At 42.0% G+C, this 20352-nt stretch overlaps 1 protein-coding gene across 2 annotated transcripts in view; it reads left to right on the forward strand.

Moving 5' to 3' along the window:
- Positions 1–20352, forward strand: part of REEP5 (receptor accessory protein 5) — a 33601-nt gene that overhangs the window by 10999 nt on the left and 2250 nt on the right. For both annotated transcript variants that reach the window (XM_060761903.2, XM_067464491.1), the window contains exon 3: positions 15618–15756. In XM_060761903.2, coding sequence (XP_060617886.1) covers positions 15618–15756 — 139 coding nt within the window. The remainder of the gene's footprint in view (positions 1–15617; positions 15757–20352) is intronic.

A 20352-nucleotide genomic window follows, 5' to 3' on the forward strand; every position in this document is an offset into this window, starting at 1 on the left:
CTCCTTGGAAAACTCATTGGAATAAATCTTGTCAAGAAAAGCCCATCATGACATTATCATGAGTCAGAGTAATCTTGAACGCACATATTAGTAACAACAAACACATAATAATGCATTGTTACTGTAGCTAAACTCACAAGTGGTCAGGTGAATACCAGAGCTACTGGCCACTGATATAAAGTCCCAGGGTTATGACCCTGTAAGATCATTACACCACTGAAAATAAGAAACAAGATATATCTCCAGGGAAGAATGACAAATGTGAAAGTCCTAGTGATCAGTGTGTATGTATGTATGCATAGAACAGGCTTGCACAACATGTGACCCTCCAGGTGTTTGGGAGTCCTAACTCCCAGAAACCCTAATCAGCTTGTACAATGGTCAGAAATTCTGGAAGTCAAAACCCAAAACATCTGGAGGACCACAGGTTGTGCAGACCTGGTATAGAGGTTCTAGTGGGCTCATTGTTGCGCCTTGTATGAAGGTGCTAATTGTTAGATTATCTGCAACCACTGAGACATCTGTTGTGGTATGACTTACATAAACAATATTTCTTAGAGGTGCTGATAGAACAGATAATTAAACAGACTGAACCAACCCAAGGTACTAAGACAGGAAAAAAATGAAATGCACAGATATAGGATGAGTGACACCTAGCTTGACAACATGTGAAAGAGATTTAGGAGTCTTAATAGACCACAAGCTAAACATGAGTGAAGAGTGTGAAGCTGCAGTTTTAAAATCCCAATGCAATTCTAGGCTGCATCAGTAGGAATCTAGTGTCTAATTGATGGAAATCATACTCCCGCTCTATTCTGCTTTGGTCAGACCTCACCGGGAATAACCTTGTGTCCAGTTCTGGGCAGCACAATTCAAGAAGGATACTAACAAGCTGGAATGTGTCCAGAGGAGGGTAATCAAAATCATCAGAGGTCTGGAAGCCAAGCCCTGTGAGGAATGGCTAAGGAGCCTGGACATTTTTAGCCTGCAGAAGAAAAAGTTAAGAAATGACATGATTGCTCTCTTCAAATATTTACAAGGAAGTCATATTGAAGATAGAGCAAACTTGTTTTCTACTGCTCCAGAGATTGGGGTACAGAGCATGGACTCAAATGATTGTATAGAGATTCCATGGAGACATTAGGAAGAACTTCCTGATGGTAAGAGCTCCTCAACAGTGAAATATGCTGCTCCTTAGAGGTTTCTAATTGGAGGCTGGATTGCCATTTTAAGATTGCAAAACAGAATGTGTTCAATTAGATTATTCTCTTCGTCTTTTCCAAATCTATGATTCTATATGCACCTTGCTTTTGGAGATGTTGGGTTTATTCAACAGTGCTTTTACATGCACCCGGTCTCTAACAACAATCTTGAATGTGAGTCGCGGGAGGGAACTAACCTGTGTTAAGGTAAAGTAAAGGTTTCCCCTTGACATTAAATCTAGGCGAGTTCAACTCTGGGGGGGGGGGTAGTGCTCATCTGCATTTCTAAGCCGAAGAGCTGGCGTTGTCAGTAAACAACGGCAGCTCTTTGGCATGACTACATGGAGTGCCATTACCTTCCTGCCAGAGTGGTACCTATTGATTTACTCATATTTGCATGTTTTCAAACGGATAGGTTAGTGGAAGCTGGGGCTAACAACAGCAGCTCATTCTGGTCCATGTACTTGAACTACCAACCTTTCAGCAAGTTCAGCAGCCCCTATCCTGTGTTAGCGGGCCTTAAATTGGCCATTTTTCTTCAGAAACCACTTTAAATCCAAAATACTCTGAAATCCAGAATTGTCTACATGGGTGGCTCAGATCACAGCACCATTGCTTTCTTATGGTTCAAAGTAAACAAGCTTTGTGTCATGCATACAATTATTTTAAAATATTGTGTAATCACCTTGAGACTTTGGCCTTTCATGCAAAAAATAATCCCTACTGCAGAGAGACGGTCTCATCTTCCTTTGTCCTTACTGTTTCTAGGTCCTTCCTAAAAATGTGAATAATAGTTTGCACCTCCCCCTCTTCTCAGGACTTAGTATAGCAATTTGGGGAATAAAAATTGTTTTGCTAGACCAGGTGGAATGAGAGCCAAAATCAGTCTTTTCAGTACTAAAGTGAAATACTTTTAAACCTTAGTCATAAGTAAAAATTGTCACTCTCATGGTGACAGCTTTCATTGCATCTTCTTGCTTTGAAGTGGCATCAAACAACCATAATTTTGGCTGAAAGGCGCTTTATAGCTTATTTGAGGCTTATGGTTCTTGATCAGATTTGTTAACAACAATGGCATTGCTAATAAAGACTAAGGGGGAGGATTAAAAATTTCTTGTGATCTATGTTTTTCAGTGTGAGAGCGGAGTTCCTATTGTGAAGCAGTGTTTACAATTCAGCTTCTCTTATACTTCTTGCCTCTTGTCCTACATAAAATATATTTATAGACCCTGTGCATATTAGACTCTCCCCTAAACTAAATAATGTAGGAGTTGCTGAATCTTGCTTTGTAATTAGTCTTTTGTGTTTCTTTCCAGTGCATAGACCGTGAATTGGAATGCAGATTCAAATGCTATTGACTGTTGGAAGAGTATATATATTAAGTCACTTTATTCATTCCCTCCTCGTGGGCATTTCATACATCTCTTAGATCTGAATAACTATTTGTATTTTGTGGTTAGTGACTCACATTTCCTGTAGAAGCTGAGTAGATGCTGGGTGCAATCGAAATTTTACATCACCAATAACCAAATGAATCAAGATACTTACAGGAAGAACCACACAGAAGCAGAAGGGAGAATCTCATCCATAGTGTGATCAAGCTAAAGCCAGACTTTCAGTCTTGTGAGTTCAGTTAAGTTATAATATTACTGGGAGAGATATAAAAAGTATGCCTGAGATCCTAGAACAAGGAGATGGGCTGTAACATACTCATGGAGTAAGATGATGGTTGCGACTTAGTGAATTGCAATACTATACAACCGAATGTGCAAGCAAATGTGAATTAATGATTCCAGTGTGCTTTGCGTATCTGCATGCATGATGCACAATGTTGTCAAAGACTCAGTTATACCATATGTACAGTTGCCCCCTGGTGGGGCAGTGGGTTAAACCGCTGAGCTGCTGAACTTGCTGACCAAAAGATTGGTGGTTCGAATCCAGGAAGTGGGGTGAGCTCCCGCTGTTAGCACCAGCTTCTGTCAACCTAGCAGTTCAAAAACATGCAAATATGAATAGATCAATGGGCCTACGGGAAGGTAATGGCACTCCATGCAGTCATGCTGGCTACATGACCTTGGAGGTATCTGTGGACAACACCAGCTCTTTGGCTTAGAAATGGAGATATGCACCACCACCCAGAGCTGGACACAACTAGAATTAATGTCAAAGGGAAACCTTTACCTTTTACTTCCACAACCTTTTGTGTATAGGCATTAAATGTGAAACTTGTTTTGTAATGGAATATACATGTGCATAACTCAGTTAGCAGGATATCAGTCTATATTTTGTACTATCAGTGTGAATCCAGTAATAGTGTTTCTTGCATAGTAGCAAAACTGCACATTCAAAATCACTCTGCTGTGTATGCCACAGACATTTGTTATATGGGGTGCTTAAGGGTAACAAGTCCATATACTTGTATATCCAGCTCTACAAGATAGCTCTAGAAACAAGACACCTTTTCTGCAGTTATCTCAAATGTAAGATAAATGCAGTTCACTCAAAAGAAAAGAAGAATTTGTGAGTGGGTTGATTGTTATCAGCAAAACAAAACAGTGTGGCACTGCTGTCTTATGTTCTGAAAACAAACAAATTCTGCCATATACCTCCAGCCTATCATCTAGTTTGGACTCCATACATTTAGCCCAGGCATGGGCAAACTTTGGCTCTCCAGGTATTTTGGACTTCAACAGCCAGTTTGCCCATGTCCGATTTAGCCTGTCTGACATTGGTGGTATATTGCCAGTGTTGATCTGTGCGTAATCACCGGCCATTGTATGAGAACATGTTACAAGCCTCACCTTTGGGGAAATTGCCCACATTCATGCCAGGAGGAGAGTAAAGAACCACTGGGTTAATATAAATAGTGAAGTATTATATCACTGGCCATGCTACCTGGGAAGCCCAAAAGATCTGGAGGATCAAAGGCCATTTGAAGAAGGGGTAGGCATTGTGGTTTGAGTGTTGGACTAAGACTCTGGAGAACTGCTGGGCCAGGGAAACTTACACTGGGCGAGTCGTACTCTCTCAAGCACAGAAGACCTTGCGATAGGGTCAATTTAGGATCACCATAAGTCAGAAACATTTTGAAGGCCCACAACAACAGCAAAAATAACAAGGCAGGTATGGCCCTCTAATTCAATATCTGGCTCTTGCACTTTACCATTGTCCCAGCCCTATAATTATATTTCTCAAATTGACTCAGCCCTTCTAGCCCAAACTTATCATCTGGATTTTGCACTTTCTCACCAGCCCTGTCCTTGAAACTGTATTTCATAAGCTCCTGCCTCGCCCCTTAGCTCAGTATATGGCCACTATGTTAGGCTGCTGGTTGTTCTTGATGGATTTGTTTTTATGATGTTTGTAGCTGTGTTATATTTTAATCTGTGTTTGACTGGGCTTGTCCCCATGTAAGCCACCCTGAGTCCCTTCAGGGAGATGGTATTGGGATACAAAAATAATTTTTATTATTATTATTATTATTGTTGTTGTTATTATTATTATTATTATTATTATTCATTGCACACAAGCAAAGCAGTTTGCTTTTTAATGTCTGCATGGTAAACTGCAAGACACTTGGACTTCAGAATGTCAAGATGATCCCGTCCTAAGATATTTGTTTTCTAAGACATGCTAGGATTGTTTTCAGGTCTTAAATTGCCTATCTGGGTGATTCTGGTTATTCCTGAGATTCACAGGTTTCAGTCCTCCTTTCCTCCAGTTTTTATGATGTTATTTTTCAGATGCTGACCCTGATAACCACTTTTAAACTAGTGATGTAAACAGCCAGTTACATTATATTGCAACATGACTTGGAGTTGCACAGCTGATGTCTGGGTGCTTTCTTGGGACAGCGCTTGGCTAATGCCTCAGCCCTTCTAGCGGGTGTCCAGTTAGGTTGCAAGGTCTTTTGAAGCAAAACACACAACTGAAATGTTCCCCCCTCTGTCAGTGATGCTGTAGGGTGCTGCTCTAGGTTGGACATCTCTGCCCATCTTAAATGGCAAAAGGGCAATGCCTAGCTCAGTGTAAGTTGCATTGGAGTGGCTGTTCTCGTGTTTAAATATTTCTGGTGAATTATCTATGTTTGTGAGCACTGTTTCCCTCTTCATTTAAGCATTTTAAGGGAAGTATCAATTTCCAAATTGTTATACAATTTTGCTGTGAAAGAAAAAGACCTCACAACCTCTGAGGATGCCAGCCATAGATGTGGGTGAAATGTCAGGAGAGAATGCTTCTGGAACATGGCCATACAGCCCGGAAAACTCACAGCAATCCATAATAATGTAATATATTCTCAGTCTTTAAATGGGCTACATGACCCTAGATGCTGTATGTGGCTGCTAAAACTGTGATAAATATGTTATTCCTCACAACAGCCCAAGATCTTTATGTATTCTATGTTTTTATTTTAACAGAGTTACTTAACATCATTTTAATGCAGGGGTTGCCAACCGTGGAGAGCTAGGGGCCTACAGAAGCTGCCCGGGAATCTTACTTCTCCACTGCTCCTGTTCCTGGGGAAAAATCCCACACATCTTTGTCCCACAAATACATGAGGGCATTAAACCGGCTTTGGCATAGCAGGTGAATTACCTGCTGCAGCTGCAGTAAAACTTGCCAACTGAAAGGTTGACAATTCGAAGCCGGTCAAGGTGAGCTCCTGATCTTCAAACGGCATTAATTCTACTGTGTAGATGCAGCCTGACACAGAACTTGGGTGACAGCTGCTAGAAACATCCTGCTCTCTTGTATATTCACAAAAGCAGGGGAGTGAAAACGCTCAATAGCAACACCAAAGATCCCATGTACAGTCCATGGTATTTTTTGGTAGGGCTGTGATAGGCTCCCATTTGGAATTTGGGAGATCAGCTGCCAATCAGCACAAGACAATATATTGAGGGCCCAATTGTCTGACTTGATATAAGGTGGTTTCCAGATTTGGTAGAGACTTGCAGGTGGTAAGGTCTGGAGCACTGGTTGATGTAGGGATCCCTATGCATCTCGTTGGATCATTGTTAAACGTCTAGGACACATTTTTAGGGAGCCATTTGAGGTAGGTCTGAGCATGAGATTACAACTCGGGAGAACATGGTTTCAATCTCAACTAAGCCACAGACATCTACTGGGTGCCTTTGGCAAGTCACACTGCCTGAACTACAGGAAAAGGCAAGGGCAAATCTCCTATGAACAAATCTTGTCAATTTACCCCAAGGCACACAACAAGAGAACATGAACTGATTCACCTTGTGTATTTCTATGCTCTCTGATAAATTGCTACCTATTCGAGATGATGATAATGCAAATGACCGAAGCTGAAAACACTTGCAAGCTCATGTAGCATGCAAAGGTTCACAAAATATATATAGAATACCAGAGGGAAAATATGTATAAATTGCTAACTTTAAGCACAGTTTTTAAAAATGGGTTAGACCGCTAGGGAGAGAAAGTGTTCTTAGCTGGGCTTGTCAAAAGACTAGGTCTCGAGAACTGAATGTATTTAATTTTCTAAATTTAGGGCAATTTCCATGGCAAGTTCTCTGTAGAGACAGTAAGTAGTGATCCACACCACGCTACAATGGGTGAAAGAGGGCAGTTACTTTCTGTGGATCATTTGAAACCAAGGAGCCCCCGGTGGCGCAATGGGTGAAACCCTTGTGCTAGCAGGACTGAAGATTGGCAGGTCAGAAGTTCAAATCCAGGGAGAGCGCCGATGAGCTCCCTCTGTCAGCTCCAGTTCCCCATGTAGGGACATGGGAGAAGCAGGCCCACAAGGATGGTAAAACATCAAAACCTCTGGGTGTCCCCTGGGCAATGTCCTTTCAGACAGCAATTATCTCACAACAGAAGCGACTTGCAATTTCTCAAGTTACTCCTGACATGAAAAATAAAATCTGAAACCAAGACAAGTGCCTCTGGGTTTGCAGGCAGAGCAACGGGGTTCCCCTGATAGTTTTGCAAAACAAGGAGCAGGGTTTCATTGGCCACAAGCTAGGGTTTGGCTATGCAGGCTACCAATATACATCAGCAGTTGCCTGTAGAGTGCATTAGACAGAGAGAACATGACTGTCTCTGAGCCCAGCTTGTTCATGTCATGGCTCAGTTGGGATTTCAACCGCACTGTCTTGATCTATCTGGCATTCTCTGACAACACCACCACACTGCCTCAGTCATTTCTCCTCTGAAGAAATGACTTGGAGAAGCCTAACTATCCCCCTCCTTTTCCAGTGAGCACCATGACCCATGCTTTTTAGCATACAGTTGCTGACCTGGAGAATTCCTGAATCAGCCATAAATAATTCTGTCCAGCTCACCAGCCTCCAGCAAAACAGCTGCTTCACATAAACAGCACAAGCTGATAGAGAGCCAAGCTGATATCGCTTTTCACACACCAGGCTGCAGCAAATCGAAGCTGAACCTGGTTGCTGCTCTTATGGATCTTCAAAAGCATTTTTGGTTTCTTTGATGGAGAGATACTAAGTGCAGAAAGGGTGATTTGACTTGTTCTTTTGCCTGTTCATTTGGAGTCTAGTCCAGAAAGTTTATGATAACATTTGACTTGCCTTTTATCTATAGGACAGGTAGTCTATCCCATAAAACTTGTGAGCCTTCAGTCATTTCCATATTATGATGTCTCTAAAAAGACCCTCTCATAGAGTTTTCTTGGCAAGATTGCCTTTGCCTTCCTCTGAGGGTGAGAGAATGTGACTTGCCCAGAGTCACCCAGGGTTTTAACATGTCTGAGTAGTTATTCAAACCTTGCTCTCCAGAGTTATAGTCCAGCTATTAAGCCACTACAGTAGTGGTTTCAACCTGTGGGTCCCTGTTCTTTTGGTCTACAACTCCCAGAAATCCCCACCAGTTTATCAGCTGTTAGGATTTCTGGGAGTCGAAGGCCAAAGCATCCAGGGACCCACCAGTTGAGAACCACTACACTACAGCATGCTGACTTGTTCCACAACTTATATAAATGTATACAATATCTATGATACTTTGAACAAAACAGTTCCATTCATAGGCTCTCTTTTCATGCAAATATTCCTGAGGTATAACTAATCGGGTTTTCAAAATGTACATTTATAATATGCTATTTTGGGTTACTCTTGACATTTCTCATGGGAGCATTCGCACAGTTAAAACTTGTATGCCAGCTGTGCCCGTACCTTGGGAAGTCTAATGTGGCCACGGTGGTCCACACCCTTGTTACATCCCAAATAGATTACTGCAACGAACTCTATGTGGAGTTGTTTTTGAAGACTGTTCGGAAACTCCAACTAGTCCAACAGGCGGCAGCGAGATTACTAACTCATACAGGGAGCATACCACCCCCCTGTTGTGTCAGCTCCATTGGCTGCCGGTCCATTTCCAAGTACAGTTCAAAGTGCTGGTCTTGACCTATAAAATCCTATACAGTTCTGGCCCAGCTTATTTGTCCAAATGTATCTCCCTCTACGTCCCGCCTCAGACTATAAAATTGCTAAGGGAGGCTCTTGGTCCTGCCTTTTTCACAAATGCATTTGGTGGGGATGAGAGACAGGGCCTTTTTGGTGGTGGCCCCCCCACCTCTGGAACACCCTCTCCAGCGAGATTAGGTCAGCTCCATCCCTCCTCTCCTATTTAATGTTTTTAAATAGATTTTAACTTAATGGTTTTATTTAATGTGTAATGTTGTGATGTATTGTGTATGTATTCTGTATGTGTTGGCATCGAATTGTTGCTATTGTAAGCCGCCCTGATTCCCCCTTCAGGGGTTGAGAAGGATGGAGTACAGATGTTGGGAATAAAAGAAATAAATTACTCTTAGAATTATCTACTTTTCTGTATATATTCTATAAGAATTGATGTAATAAAAACTTTGGTTGTATTGGATAGCTGTTTTGCACATCAGGTTGTGACAATAGCAATAACTAAATTCTAATATATTTACTGAGCTTGGGTATTTACCTTTTTGGATCCACAGATCCTAGGTTCTGTGATCTGGGAGTCCAAGAATGTAACATTTAGGGTCTTCGCTGTGGAGCAACCTCCCTCACAGTATCTCCTCCAAATATTTTGGTCTACAACTCCTATTATTCCTAGCCACACGGTCTATAGTTATCGTTTTGGGAAAGGGTGCTTTTGTGCTGAACTTTCTGGAGGCAAGTGTGATTGTGTAGGGTGAGAGGCTCTTCATTTGAATTTCAAATTTCCCCCCTCCTTTCCCAGAGTCTCCTGAATGCAGATTTTGAATGCCGACTAATTTGTATCCCTGTCATTTGTTAAACCAAATTATCATTTGCATATCACAGCCTTAAATTCAGCCCTGAAGAAAAGGAGCCCATAGCCCACCATGTTGAGTTGGAGGCATCAATTAACAACGCCTTCAGAAAGAATACATCAAAAGTAAAAAATCGGCATGGTGGTCCATGGGAAAAAAAAAACTGAAATGCATATCAGGGCTGTAAGACTTTACAGGCTTTTGTGTTCCAAACAGCTTGGTACAACAAGGAATTTGAGAACAAGCCAATAGATCTGCAGGGTCTGTATTTTAGATCGAATGCTAACGTTTGCCAGTATCAGACTACAGACCTCATCCCATTTGAGGCAGAAAGCAAGGGGAAATCGTACTTTTACTGTAGTGTTTTGTGCCTTTCCAGTTTAAAGAAAAATGGCTACTTTATTCACTGTCATCACATGTAATAGACTCAGCCTGTTTCTAGATAAATCCTCTGTGTACAGAACTACCACATGGGAAAGTGTAATAGTCTCCGCCCATACCACTTACTGTATATCAGTGGTTCCCAACCTTTTTTTTTTTTTTTTTTTTGACTAGGGACCACTTTGAGCAGGGACCACTCTCCAACATTATTACCAAAAGGGTTACGAATCAGTTTTTGGTCAACTTTAGATTTGGTTTGGTTATTTGGGGTTCTAGTTCAGAAAATTGTATTGAATAAACTACATCAGCTCTAGTTTCTGGTACAGAACATATGCCACCCAGTAGTCGCCATCTGCTCACCCACAAAAACCATATTGAATAAGCCTCTGCAATAAAAGAGGGTTTTGCGAGACCAGTCGCTCTAGCTGCAATGGTGTAGTAAAGGTGAGACCGTAGACCATATTTTAGTTCTTGTGGACCACTGGTGGTCCATGGACCACAGGTTGGGAACCACTACTGTATACGTATGTGTGTGCCTAAATCACAAGGTACTGGAAAGACTTTATTGCTTCAAGGACTTTGAGGAAGACCACTCTTGGTGTTTCCATTTTTAAAATAAAAAGTGGAAAAGACAGCAATAACACTCTTATGTCCAAATTGGAAAATTCCAGGTGTACAAAAATGCAAAATATAGCTACAGTGGATTAGAGATAAATGGAAATTATGCATTTTCTGGAAAAAAAATTTTTTACAAAAATTACCATTAAAGTTGCATGAAAGATGATTTATGGCGACAAAAGGAGTGAGGCACATTTAAAGACTGCCCACAAGAACACCCAAACTTTCACATCTCTAAAATGGAGAAATCGGACAGTTCCAATCCCACCTTAAAATAAGTAAGCTGGAATGTGTCCAGAGGAGGGTGACTAAAATGATTAAAGGTCTGGAGAACAAGCCCTATGAGGAGTGACTTAAAGAGCTGGGCATGTTTAGCCTGCAGAAGAGAAGGCTGAGAAGAGACATGATGGCCATGTATAAATATGTAAGAGGAAGTCATTGAGAGGAGGGAGCAAGCTTGTTTTCTGCTGCCCTGGAGACTAGGATGTGGAACAATGGCTTCAAATTACAGGAAAGGAGATTCCACCTGAAGATTAGGAAGAACTTTCTGATTGTGAGAGCTGTTCAGCAGTGGAACTCTCTGCCCCAGAGTGTGATGGAGGTTCCTTCTTTTGAGGCTTTTAAACAGAGGCTGGATGGCCATCTGTCGGGGGTGCTTTGAATGAATATTCCTGCTTCTTGGCAGGGGGTTGGACTGGATGGCCCATGAGGTCTCTTCCAACTCTAGGAATCTATAATTCTAAGTGCCTTTTGCCATTTCTATGTGAATTGTGAGTTCTGGAGCCGCTCCCCGACTCCAAAAAACTCAGAAACTGAGTCTCACTGTGGATGGATCTACACAGTAGATGAAGTTTGCTACCGCTTTAACTGCCAAGACTTGTTCCTGTGGAATTATAGGTTATGTAGCTTTACAATCTCTTTAGCCTTCTCTGTCAAATAGTGCTGATATCTCATCAAACTATAACTTTCATAATTCCATAGCATTGACTCATGGCAGGTAAGGCAGAGTCAAACTGTATTAATTCTGCAGTGTAAGTGGTATGGAGCCCCCAGTGGTGCAGCGGGTTAAACTGCTGAGCTGCTGAACTTGCTGACCAAAAGGTCAGCGATTTAAACCCGGGGAGTGGGGTGAACTCGAGCTTTCAGCTTCTGCCAACATAGCAGTTTGAAAACATGCAAATGTGAGTAGATCAATTGGTACCGCTCCAGTAGGAAGGTAACAGCACTTCATGCAGTCATGCCGGACACATAACATTGGAGGTGTCTACGGACAACCCTGGCTCTTCAGCTTAGAAATGGAGATAAGCACCAAACCCCAGAGTCGGACATAGCTAGACTTAATGTCAAGGGAAAACTTTTACCTTTACCTAAGTGCTATGGAATCATGGAAGTTGTAATTGTACAAGGTCTTTAGCCTTCTCTGCCAAAGAGTTTTGGTGCTTCGCCAAACCAGAACTCTTAGAACTGCATAGCATTGAGCCATGGCAGGTAAAGTTAATGTCAAATTGCATTAGCATAGATACCCACTGGGAAGTTCTGGGAGCTGTGGTCGAATAAAGTAGCATTGTTTGAAGCAGAGTGGAAATTGTGTTCAATGTGAGAGATTTCTCTCTCTTTTCCCCTCCTCCGGCACCAAACCTGTTCTTCCTGTTATGACCTATTTTGCTTTTGTTTCGGTAAGTCAGACATATGCCTTAGAAGTCAGTTTCAGGGCTTCCTCGACTGAGACGTCTGCTTTATTTCCCTTACTCTAATCTACTCTAATTCAAGTACTGATTTTAATGTATCCACTGGGTTTCATTATGCCTTTTATCAAACAGAAATGAGAAATGTGTTGTCGAAAGCTTTTATAGCTGAAATCACTGGGTTGTTGTGAGTTTTCTGGGCTGTATGGGCATGTTCCAGAAGCATTCTCCCCTGATGTTTTGCCCACATCTATGGCAGGCATCCCCAGAGATTGAGGGGCCTGTTGGAAGCTAAGTAAGTCAGTATGTGTTGTTGAAGGATTTCACAGCCGGAATCAATGGGTTGCTGTGAGTTTTCCGGGCTGTATGGCCATGTTCCAGAAGCATTCTCTCCTGACATTTCACCCACATCTATGGCAGACATCCTCAGGCATCCTCAGAGACCTCACAGGCTCTGGGGATGCCTGCCATAGATGTAGGCAAAACGTCAGGAGAGAATGCCCGGAAAACTCACAGCAACCCAGAAATGGGCAAGTTGGGAAGCCTTGGCAAAGATCAAAATGCAAACCTGTATCCAGGGAACAAACAAAAAGTTTTGTATTGTTTTGACTAGATAGCCAGAAGCCAGCGATCTACCTTACAAAATACCTCACCCATGTTTGTCCTACAGCGCTATAAAAACGTCTATAAAAATGTGTCTCAAGTATAGCCATAATAATTAGTGGAAATAAGTCACCTTTTAAAACATGGCTTGAAGCAATGTTATTTACAGAAAACAATAATTGAGATCAACTGTAGCATTCCAAACTGGGACACTGCAGCAGTTTATGTTTTAATACAAAGGAGGAGAAAATATTGCAAAATCCTTCCCTAAGGAGAATTTGGCATATGAGCCGTGGGTTTCCTGCAACTCATTCTTGTAAGGCTAAATTTAATTCCCTGTTGGAATTGGCTGAGTAAGTATGTGTGCTGCCGCTGCTTTAAACATCACTTATTCAAGATTGGTGCAAGTTTGAATCCTTTCTCCTTTTTTTGCTGTATCCTCAGTCATATGGGAAGAAATCCGTAATGTCCTGATTTCTCTTTTCACTGAGTTTTCACACCTAGTGGCTATGTTTGCATTCACCAATAGCATAATTGCCTGCTTTGTCTGGCCTTGAATAGCAGCTCTGTGTGTTCCAGTAGAATCACGTGGCATAAGTGATCATGTAAAAATAATTACTTATTATTAAAAGGCAGCAGCAGGAGTTTATAAGCTTTGCCTTCCCAGTATATAATGTGAACAGTTCTCGCAGAGATGCAGCTCAATGGTTGTTTCTATCCCTGTTGTCATAATGTACAAGAGGGCGTTCCCATTAGGCCAGGTGGACAGAGATGTGCCTGTTCTGGTGTGGTGCACCCATCGTGGAGTATATTTCACATGTCATATCCAGGAAAGGGTATCCTTGCTTTCACTTATCTACATCAGACAAAATATACCCTCTATATGCATTTTCTAGATCCACAGCATGTCTTTTTTGGTATTCTTGGGCTGGAAGTCCTTCATTTCAATGACGTTTGCTATTATCCATGGTTTCATGTATCAGTATAAAGTCCATATTGTGCCATATATATTGTGCAATGAAATACTGAGATACCTGAGACCTCACAACCTCCGAGGATGCTTGCCATAGATGTAAGCAAAATGTCAGGAGAGAATGCTTCTAGAACATGGCCATATAGCCCGAAAAACCTACAACGACCTTCTGAGATACCTCCTTTTCCAATGTCCCATAAAATCATATGCTAATCAAACTGGTAGATTAACCAGTATATGCCACCAAGAAGAGTCTGTCCTTTGAGTCAGGCTTTAGAATTGGATCTGATCTATCCATGTACCTGAACTGGTGTGAATAACAATTTGTGCCGCCAAAGGTTTGGTATTATGTAACTGAGAACCTCATGAGATCCAGCATTTCTCTGCCTGGATTGGGATGGCAGAGCCCTTTCTCTTGCTACAACAGGGATTACTTCCACTGGCTCATTTCCGCTTGGTTTGAGACAGCAAGGCTCTGAATGACTGTACTTCCTGCTCTCTTTGATTGCTGGCATTTTCTGGTATTTCCTTTTTGTGGTGCCACAATATACCTCCCTGCTTAAGCAGTACATAATTTCTCTACACACAACTCACAGCTGTTTCCAAACTAATTAGGTGGACAGTAGGCTGGGCTAAAGGTTGGATGCTCACCCCAACCCGGGCTTTAAACCGCCAACTAAAGTGTATGCTTTGTGAGAGAAGGGGGAGCCAATAGTATGTGTGCCATTAGTAAAGGTTAAGGGACAAAGTGGAACAGGTGAGATATTGGTCTCCAAACAATATGTTCCCTGATATGAAGAAGAAGTTGCATCTTCCTTTTCTACATCCTAAAATTTGATGTAATGATAGTGGGATCTTAATTTCAAAACTAGTGATGACCTGGTGCCCACTGCCACATCCAGGGCAGCAGGTTAGTTTAGTGGGGGGAGGGGGGGGGGCTGTGACAACTTCTTTAACACGAGAAGCTTGTCTTCCAACAAAGAGGAAAAGCAAGGAGGCTGCCTACCAGTATCTGTGGCTGAGACAATCCCATTATTTTCTGTATTGGACAGACTAAGCCTCCTGCCCACTGAATGTGAAGCATATTAAGCTTTGTGGCTGTTTAAAGGACTTAAACAATAGGTGTGTCCTGCTCTTGTTATGTTTATTTCTGCTGCGTTTATTGCTTTGATTGACTTTGAATGTACGGTACAGAATCCACTTTTGTGCACCCTTACACAAGTAAGGGAAAATGAATAAAAAAACCAGTATTTTTTTAAATCTGGGAAAACCACTTGTCTAGAAATTGCTAAGTCCTTCAGTATGACTCCATGGTTAAATCACAATGGAAGTTGTGGAAGATTCTATGGGAGTTGCCGGTAGAGTCAGAACGAAGTACCTACAAATCTTTATCAATAAAAATGTAATGTACGTTTGTGGGATTAACATAACCCAAAAACCACTGGATGAATTGACACCAAATTTGGACACAATACACCTATCAGGTCCGTGAGTGACCATCACTTGTAAAAACACTGAAAAACACAGCAGAAGAGACCTAAAAAGCCAAAAAAGTAAAATATACATTACCACGCATGCACAATACCACATATATATATATGTGCAAATACACATACATACATATATACATACATATTTACACATATATACACACACAAAATACATATACACAGACTGGGCCACAGCAACTGTGGCAGGGGATGGCTACTGCTTAGATAAGTGTTCTTCCTTGCAATCTCTAGGTCCTTCAGCATGAAGCTGTAGTCAACTTCTGCTAGCATCTCCAGCAATGCATTCATATTTAGGTTAGGTACATAACTGTGGTATAGAATAAATGTCATATTTGTGCCCTGTAGGAAGAATTAATTGTCTTACCTTTTCAATATTTGTCTTTTCAGTATCAAGGCCATTGAAAGCCCTAATAAAGATGATGACACGCAATGGCTGACCTACTGGGTGGTGTACGGCATCTTCAGCGTAGCAGAATTCTTCTCTGACATCTTTCTCTCCTGGTTCCCTTTCTACTACATGATGAAGGTTTGTTCATGGATCTCAGACGTTGTAAAGAAGTTGTTAAAATATCACCTTCAGCACTTTGCCTCAATAGGAGTTCCCATACAAGTTTAGATTTTTATTATAGGCTTTCTTGTCAGAATTTACTACCACCACATAATATGTTAGCTTAGGGTAGTTGGTTTGGTTTTAGCCAAGAGCAAGTTGCTTTTAGTACACAGCAGGGAAACCCTTGAACTTCTAGGTATTTGGGCTTCCAACCTCAGAACCTGCAGCCAGCACGGTCAATAGTAATTTCATAAGGATTGTAGTCCAAAACATTGGGGGAGCAAAAGGTTCTTCACCTGTTCTGCAACCTATGCAATTCTTCTAATGCAGAAATGGATAGCTATAGGAAGCTGCATTCACACTCTAGTAGACTTTGGGGGTGTACCCCACCACACTCGCAGCAAACTTGCATCCATCACAAATGGCCCCCAGTGCCCTCTAGGAACCATGGGGGCATTTTGCCATGTTTTGGGGCACCCCAGAAGGACTTTTTAAACAAATAAGTGACCAGAAGGAACTTCCAGTTTACTTCCAATTTGTAAAAAGTCTATTTCTGAGCCCAAAACTTCACAAAAGGGCTCCTACAACTCCTTGTAGTCATTTTGGTGCAAACAAGTTTAAGGTCCTGGGACCACAAAAATAGCCCTGCTGTGTGGGCCAATGACCTTGGTCCATAATAGTGCTGCTGATTTGGGAAGGCTGGAGAGGAGCAGAAATGAAGGAGGAAAGCTATCAAAGTACGGCTTGTGTGGATTGGTGATCATGCAGCACAGGAACAACGGGGATTTCCTCATTCATTCAAGGCTGAAGGTCCAGAAAATTGGGTGAAGAAGCTGGAATATAGTTAGAAGAATAGCAAATGGATATTGACATCATAGGTTCATGCAAACCTTCTTATTTTTGATGGGCGTGTTGTACTGTTTCATTGCAGTTTTACTCATAGTGCAGCATCAGGGATAAGACAACACTGTGTAAGAGAAGTCACATTATCAGTTTTAAAATAAGAGGAATGTATTCCATTTAGGGATTAATTCTTTTCCTTACACACATAAACACTTTGTATATACCCTGTCATGCATAAGAGTTGCTCTATCCTGTGAGAACATAGGATTCATTTGTGCCGAGCATCCTGTCCCTGCTGTGGCTGGACATCTGTCTCTTGGAAGCCCATGAACCAGGCATGAAGCCAGTAGATTTCTGTTGCTTCTGTAGCTTCAATTCAGAGGTATATTGCCAGTGCCGTGCTGCTTTCATATAATCATGTACATGCTTCCTTCATGTTATTTTGTTCTTGGGAATGACTGAGGCCTTTTATGTAACTTGTGGATATTGTTTTAATTAATACGCTCAGCAGAGCTGTCTATTTGCTCTGTCATAATGTTCCATTACTCAATTTCACAGAATCATAGAGTTGAAAGTTTTCATACATCCAGAAGAGTCCCATAAAATGAACCTTGTCTATATCCTTTTGAAAATACTCACCTATTTAATATTAGTTTACAGACATGGAATCCAAGACAAATGCTCCCAGGAAGGAATGTTGAGTTATCTTTAGTTATGGTGATGGGGTGTTGTATTGATGGGGGAAAAGACTGAATGAATGTGTTTTAAGCAATGCCTTCTATCTAACAGGTAGACTGCTCCTGTCATCATCATCATTATATTTATGCACCATGTTATATCTCCCCCAAAGGGGAATCAAAGCGGCTTAACATAAAAGCATCAGCATAACAATTCAAAATATACAAATATAAAACAGGATTAAATATAAACAGTGTTTTAAAATTCCCAGTTAAAAACCATTAAAACAAATTCAAAGTTAAAAACCATAGAACTCCCAGAATTGATCTTAAAAATCTTCATCTTTAAAAGCCTGTCTGAATAAAGCCTTATGCCAGAAGAACAGCAAGGAGGGAGCCATTCTGCCTTCCCTGGGCAAGACGTTCCAGAGTCGAGGGACAGCCACTGAGTAGGCCCTCTCTCTTGTTCCCACCAACTGTGCTTGAGATGAAGATGGGACCAGGAGAAGGGTCTCACCGGAAGATCTCAGGCAGGTTCATACAAGGGGATGTGGTCAGCCAAATAGCCTGGATCTGAATCATCTAGGGCTTTGAAGGTCATAACCAGCACTTTGAATTGTGCCTGGAAAACAGACTGGCAGCCAGTGGACCTGCTGCAATGGGGGGTGGGGTGAGGGGGTGTCCACTTCCTGCAGCAAGCCCCAGTGAGCAACCTGGCTGCAACTCTTTGGACCAGCAGAAGTTTCTGAGCATTCTTCAGAAGCAGTCCCACGCAGAGTGTGTTACAGTAATCCAGATGGGATGTAACTAAGGCATGGTACCACTGTGGCCAGATCTGGCTTCTCAAGGAATGGGCACAGTTGGTGCACAAGTGTTAATTGTGCAAAGACCCTCCCAGCCACTGCTGACACCTGGGCCTCCAAGTTTAATGCTGAGTCCAGGAGGACCCCCAAACTGTGAACCTGTGTCTTCGGGGGGAGTGTAACCCCATGCAGCACAGGCTGAATCCCAATTCCCTGGTCTGCCTTCTGACTCAGCAGGAGTACCTTTGTCTTGTTTGGATTAAGTTTCAATTTGTTTGCCCTCATCCAGTCCATTACTGATGGCAGGCACAGGTTTAGGGTCAGGATAGCTTCCTTGGCATTAGGTGGAAAGGAGTGTGGCACCATACTCCAAAACTCTGGATGACTTCACCCAACGGATTCATGTATATGTTAAACAGTGTGGGGGACAAAATGAAACCCCAAGGAACTCCACAGGACAATGGCCAGGGGTTTGAACAGGAGTCCCCTCGCACCACCTTCTGGGTACAACCCTCCAGGAAGGATCAGAGCCACTGGAAGACAGTGCCTTCCTGTCCCATCCCAGCAAGATGACCCAGAAGGATACCATGGTCAATAGTATCGAAAGCCGCTGAAGGATCCAGGAGAAGGAACAGGGACACACTCCCCATCTAGCTTTCTTTGTAGATCATCCACCATGGCAACCAAGGCTGTTTCTGTTTCATAACCAGGCCTGAAACCCTATTGAAATGGATCAAGATAATCCATTTCATCCAGAAATCCCTGGAGTTGGGAGGCTACCACATGCTCCAGAACCTTGCTCAGAAATGGAAGGTTGGACGCTTACCTATAGTTGTCCATTCTAGAGGGGTTTAGTGATGGCTTTTTAAAATATTGGTCTCACAACTGCCTTCTTTAGGTAAGTTGGAGCTTTGCCTTGTTCCAAGGAAACATTGACCACCAACTTCACCCACTCTGCCAGTCCACTCTGGCCTGTTTGATCAGCCAGGAGGGGCATGGATCTCAAATACACATGGTAGCTCTCACCTCTCCAAGGATACTGTCCACAGCTTCAAGCTGCACCAACTGAAAAGTATCCATCAACATGGATAGGCAGGAGCCAAAGTTACATCCATTGGAACCATGTCAATAACTGCATCCAAGTCTGAACGGTTCTGAGCAAATTTATCTGCAAAGTGCCTTACAAATTCTTCACAGTGGGCTGCTTTCCCTCCCTCCCCTCCCTCCACTCTTAGGCCTTCTGAATTTTTTTCAATATGGATTTCACAAAATGCGTAACTCTTTTATGTTGAACCCTTTAAACAGAATTCAATCGTTGCCTGTTACCTAAGACTCATGATTGAATTTTCTCATTTGTTATATCCAGAAAGAGGTTATCTTAAATCTCAGCTGTGCAGCAAAAGTTGAAGAAGGTATTTTGGACGAAATACAATGTGTGTGCCTACCTCTCACTACACGTATTCTTTATTACGACCACAGGTCAGACACAAGCCAAACAGTTGTGAAGACAGGCTAATTTCCCAAGGGGTTGAATTGAAAATGACTTCCATTATCCTGGAAGGAAGAACCGTTCTGCTTGTTTGTTTTTGTTCTGCAGCACAAGCAAACTTCTCCCTGTGTGTGTTTTAAAAGACCATTTTGAATCATTGGTTCCACTAACATCTTATCTATGTTCTTTTCACTGTGATGTATGGTGTACTTGTTATTTTTCTGTAGATTTTATCTCCTGCCTTTGCAGGGACAGACTTAAACTGTCAATGGTGTGCGTATGCTGCCCTTTTGGAAACAATTCCTCTAATAGCACATTTCTTTCAAGAGATTGAAAGAGTTTCAGGCCTGTGAAAGCAGGGAATGTCCTCAGGTAGTGGTGGATAGCATAGCATAGTGGTTTGAGTGTTGGACTTGGATGGCAAGAGGCAAGGGTTTGAATCCCCACACAGCCATGGAAACTGACTGGAAGATCTTGAGTGAACTAGACTTTTTCAGTTGTAGAAGAAGGCAACAACAAATCCTCCTTTGAACAAATCTGGCTAATAAATCCCTATGATTGGGTTGCCATAAATCAGAGTAGACCTGATGACCTGAAACAATGAGAGTGGGACATCTGTAGCACTCCAGATTAATTTGTACTGCAGTTTCCTCAACATTGGGAGTAGAGACAAGGAATTATGGGAATTGTCTCACTAACACCTGAAAGTCCATACATTCCTATCCTTTCCCTGAGAAGTGTTACAAATTAGCTAAGAGAT

This window comes from Anolis sagrei, chromosome 2, assembly GCF_037176765.1.
Source record: "Anolis sagrei isolate rAnoSag1 chromosome 2, rAnoSag1.mat, whole genome shotgun sequence".
In the NCBI taxonomy this organism is placed as follows: domain Eukaryota; kingdom Metazoa; phylum Chordata; class Lepidosauria; order Squamata; family Dactyloidae; genus Anolis; species Anolis sagrei.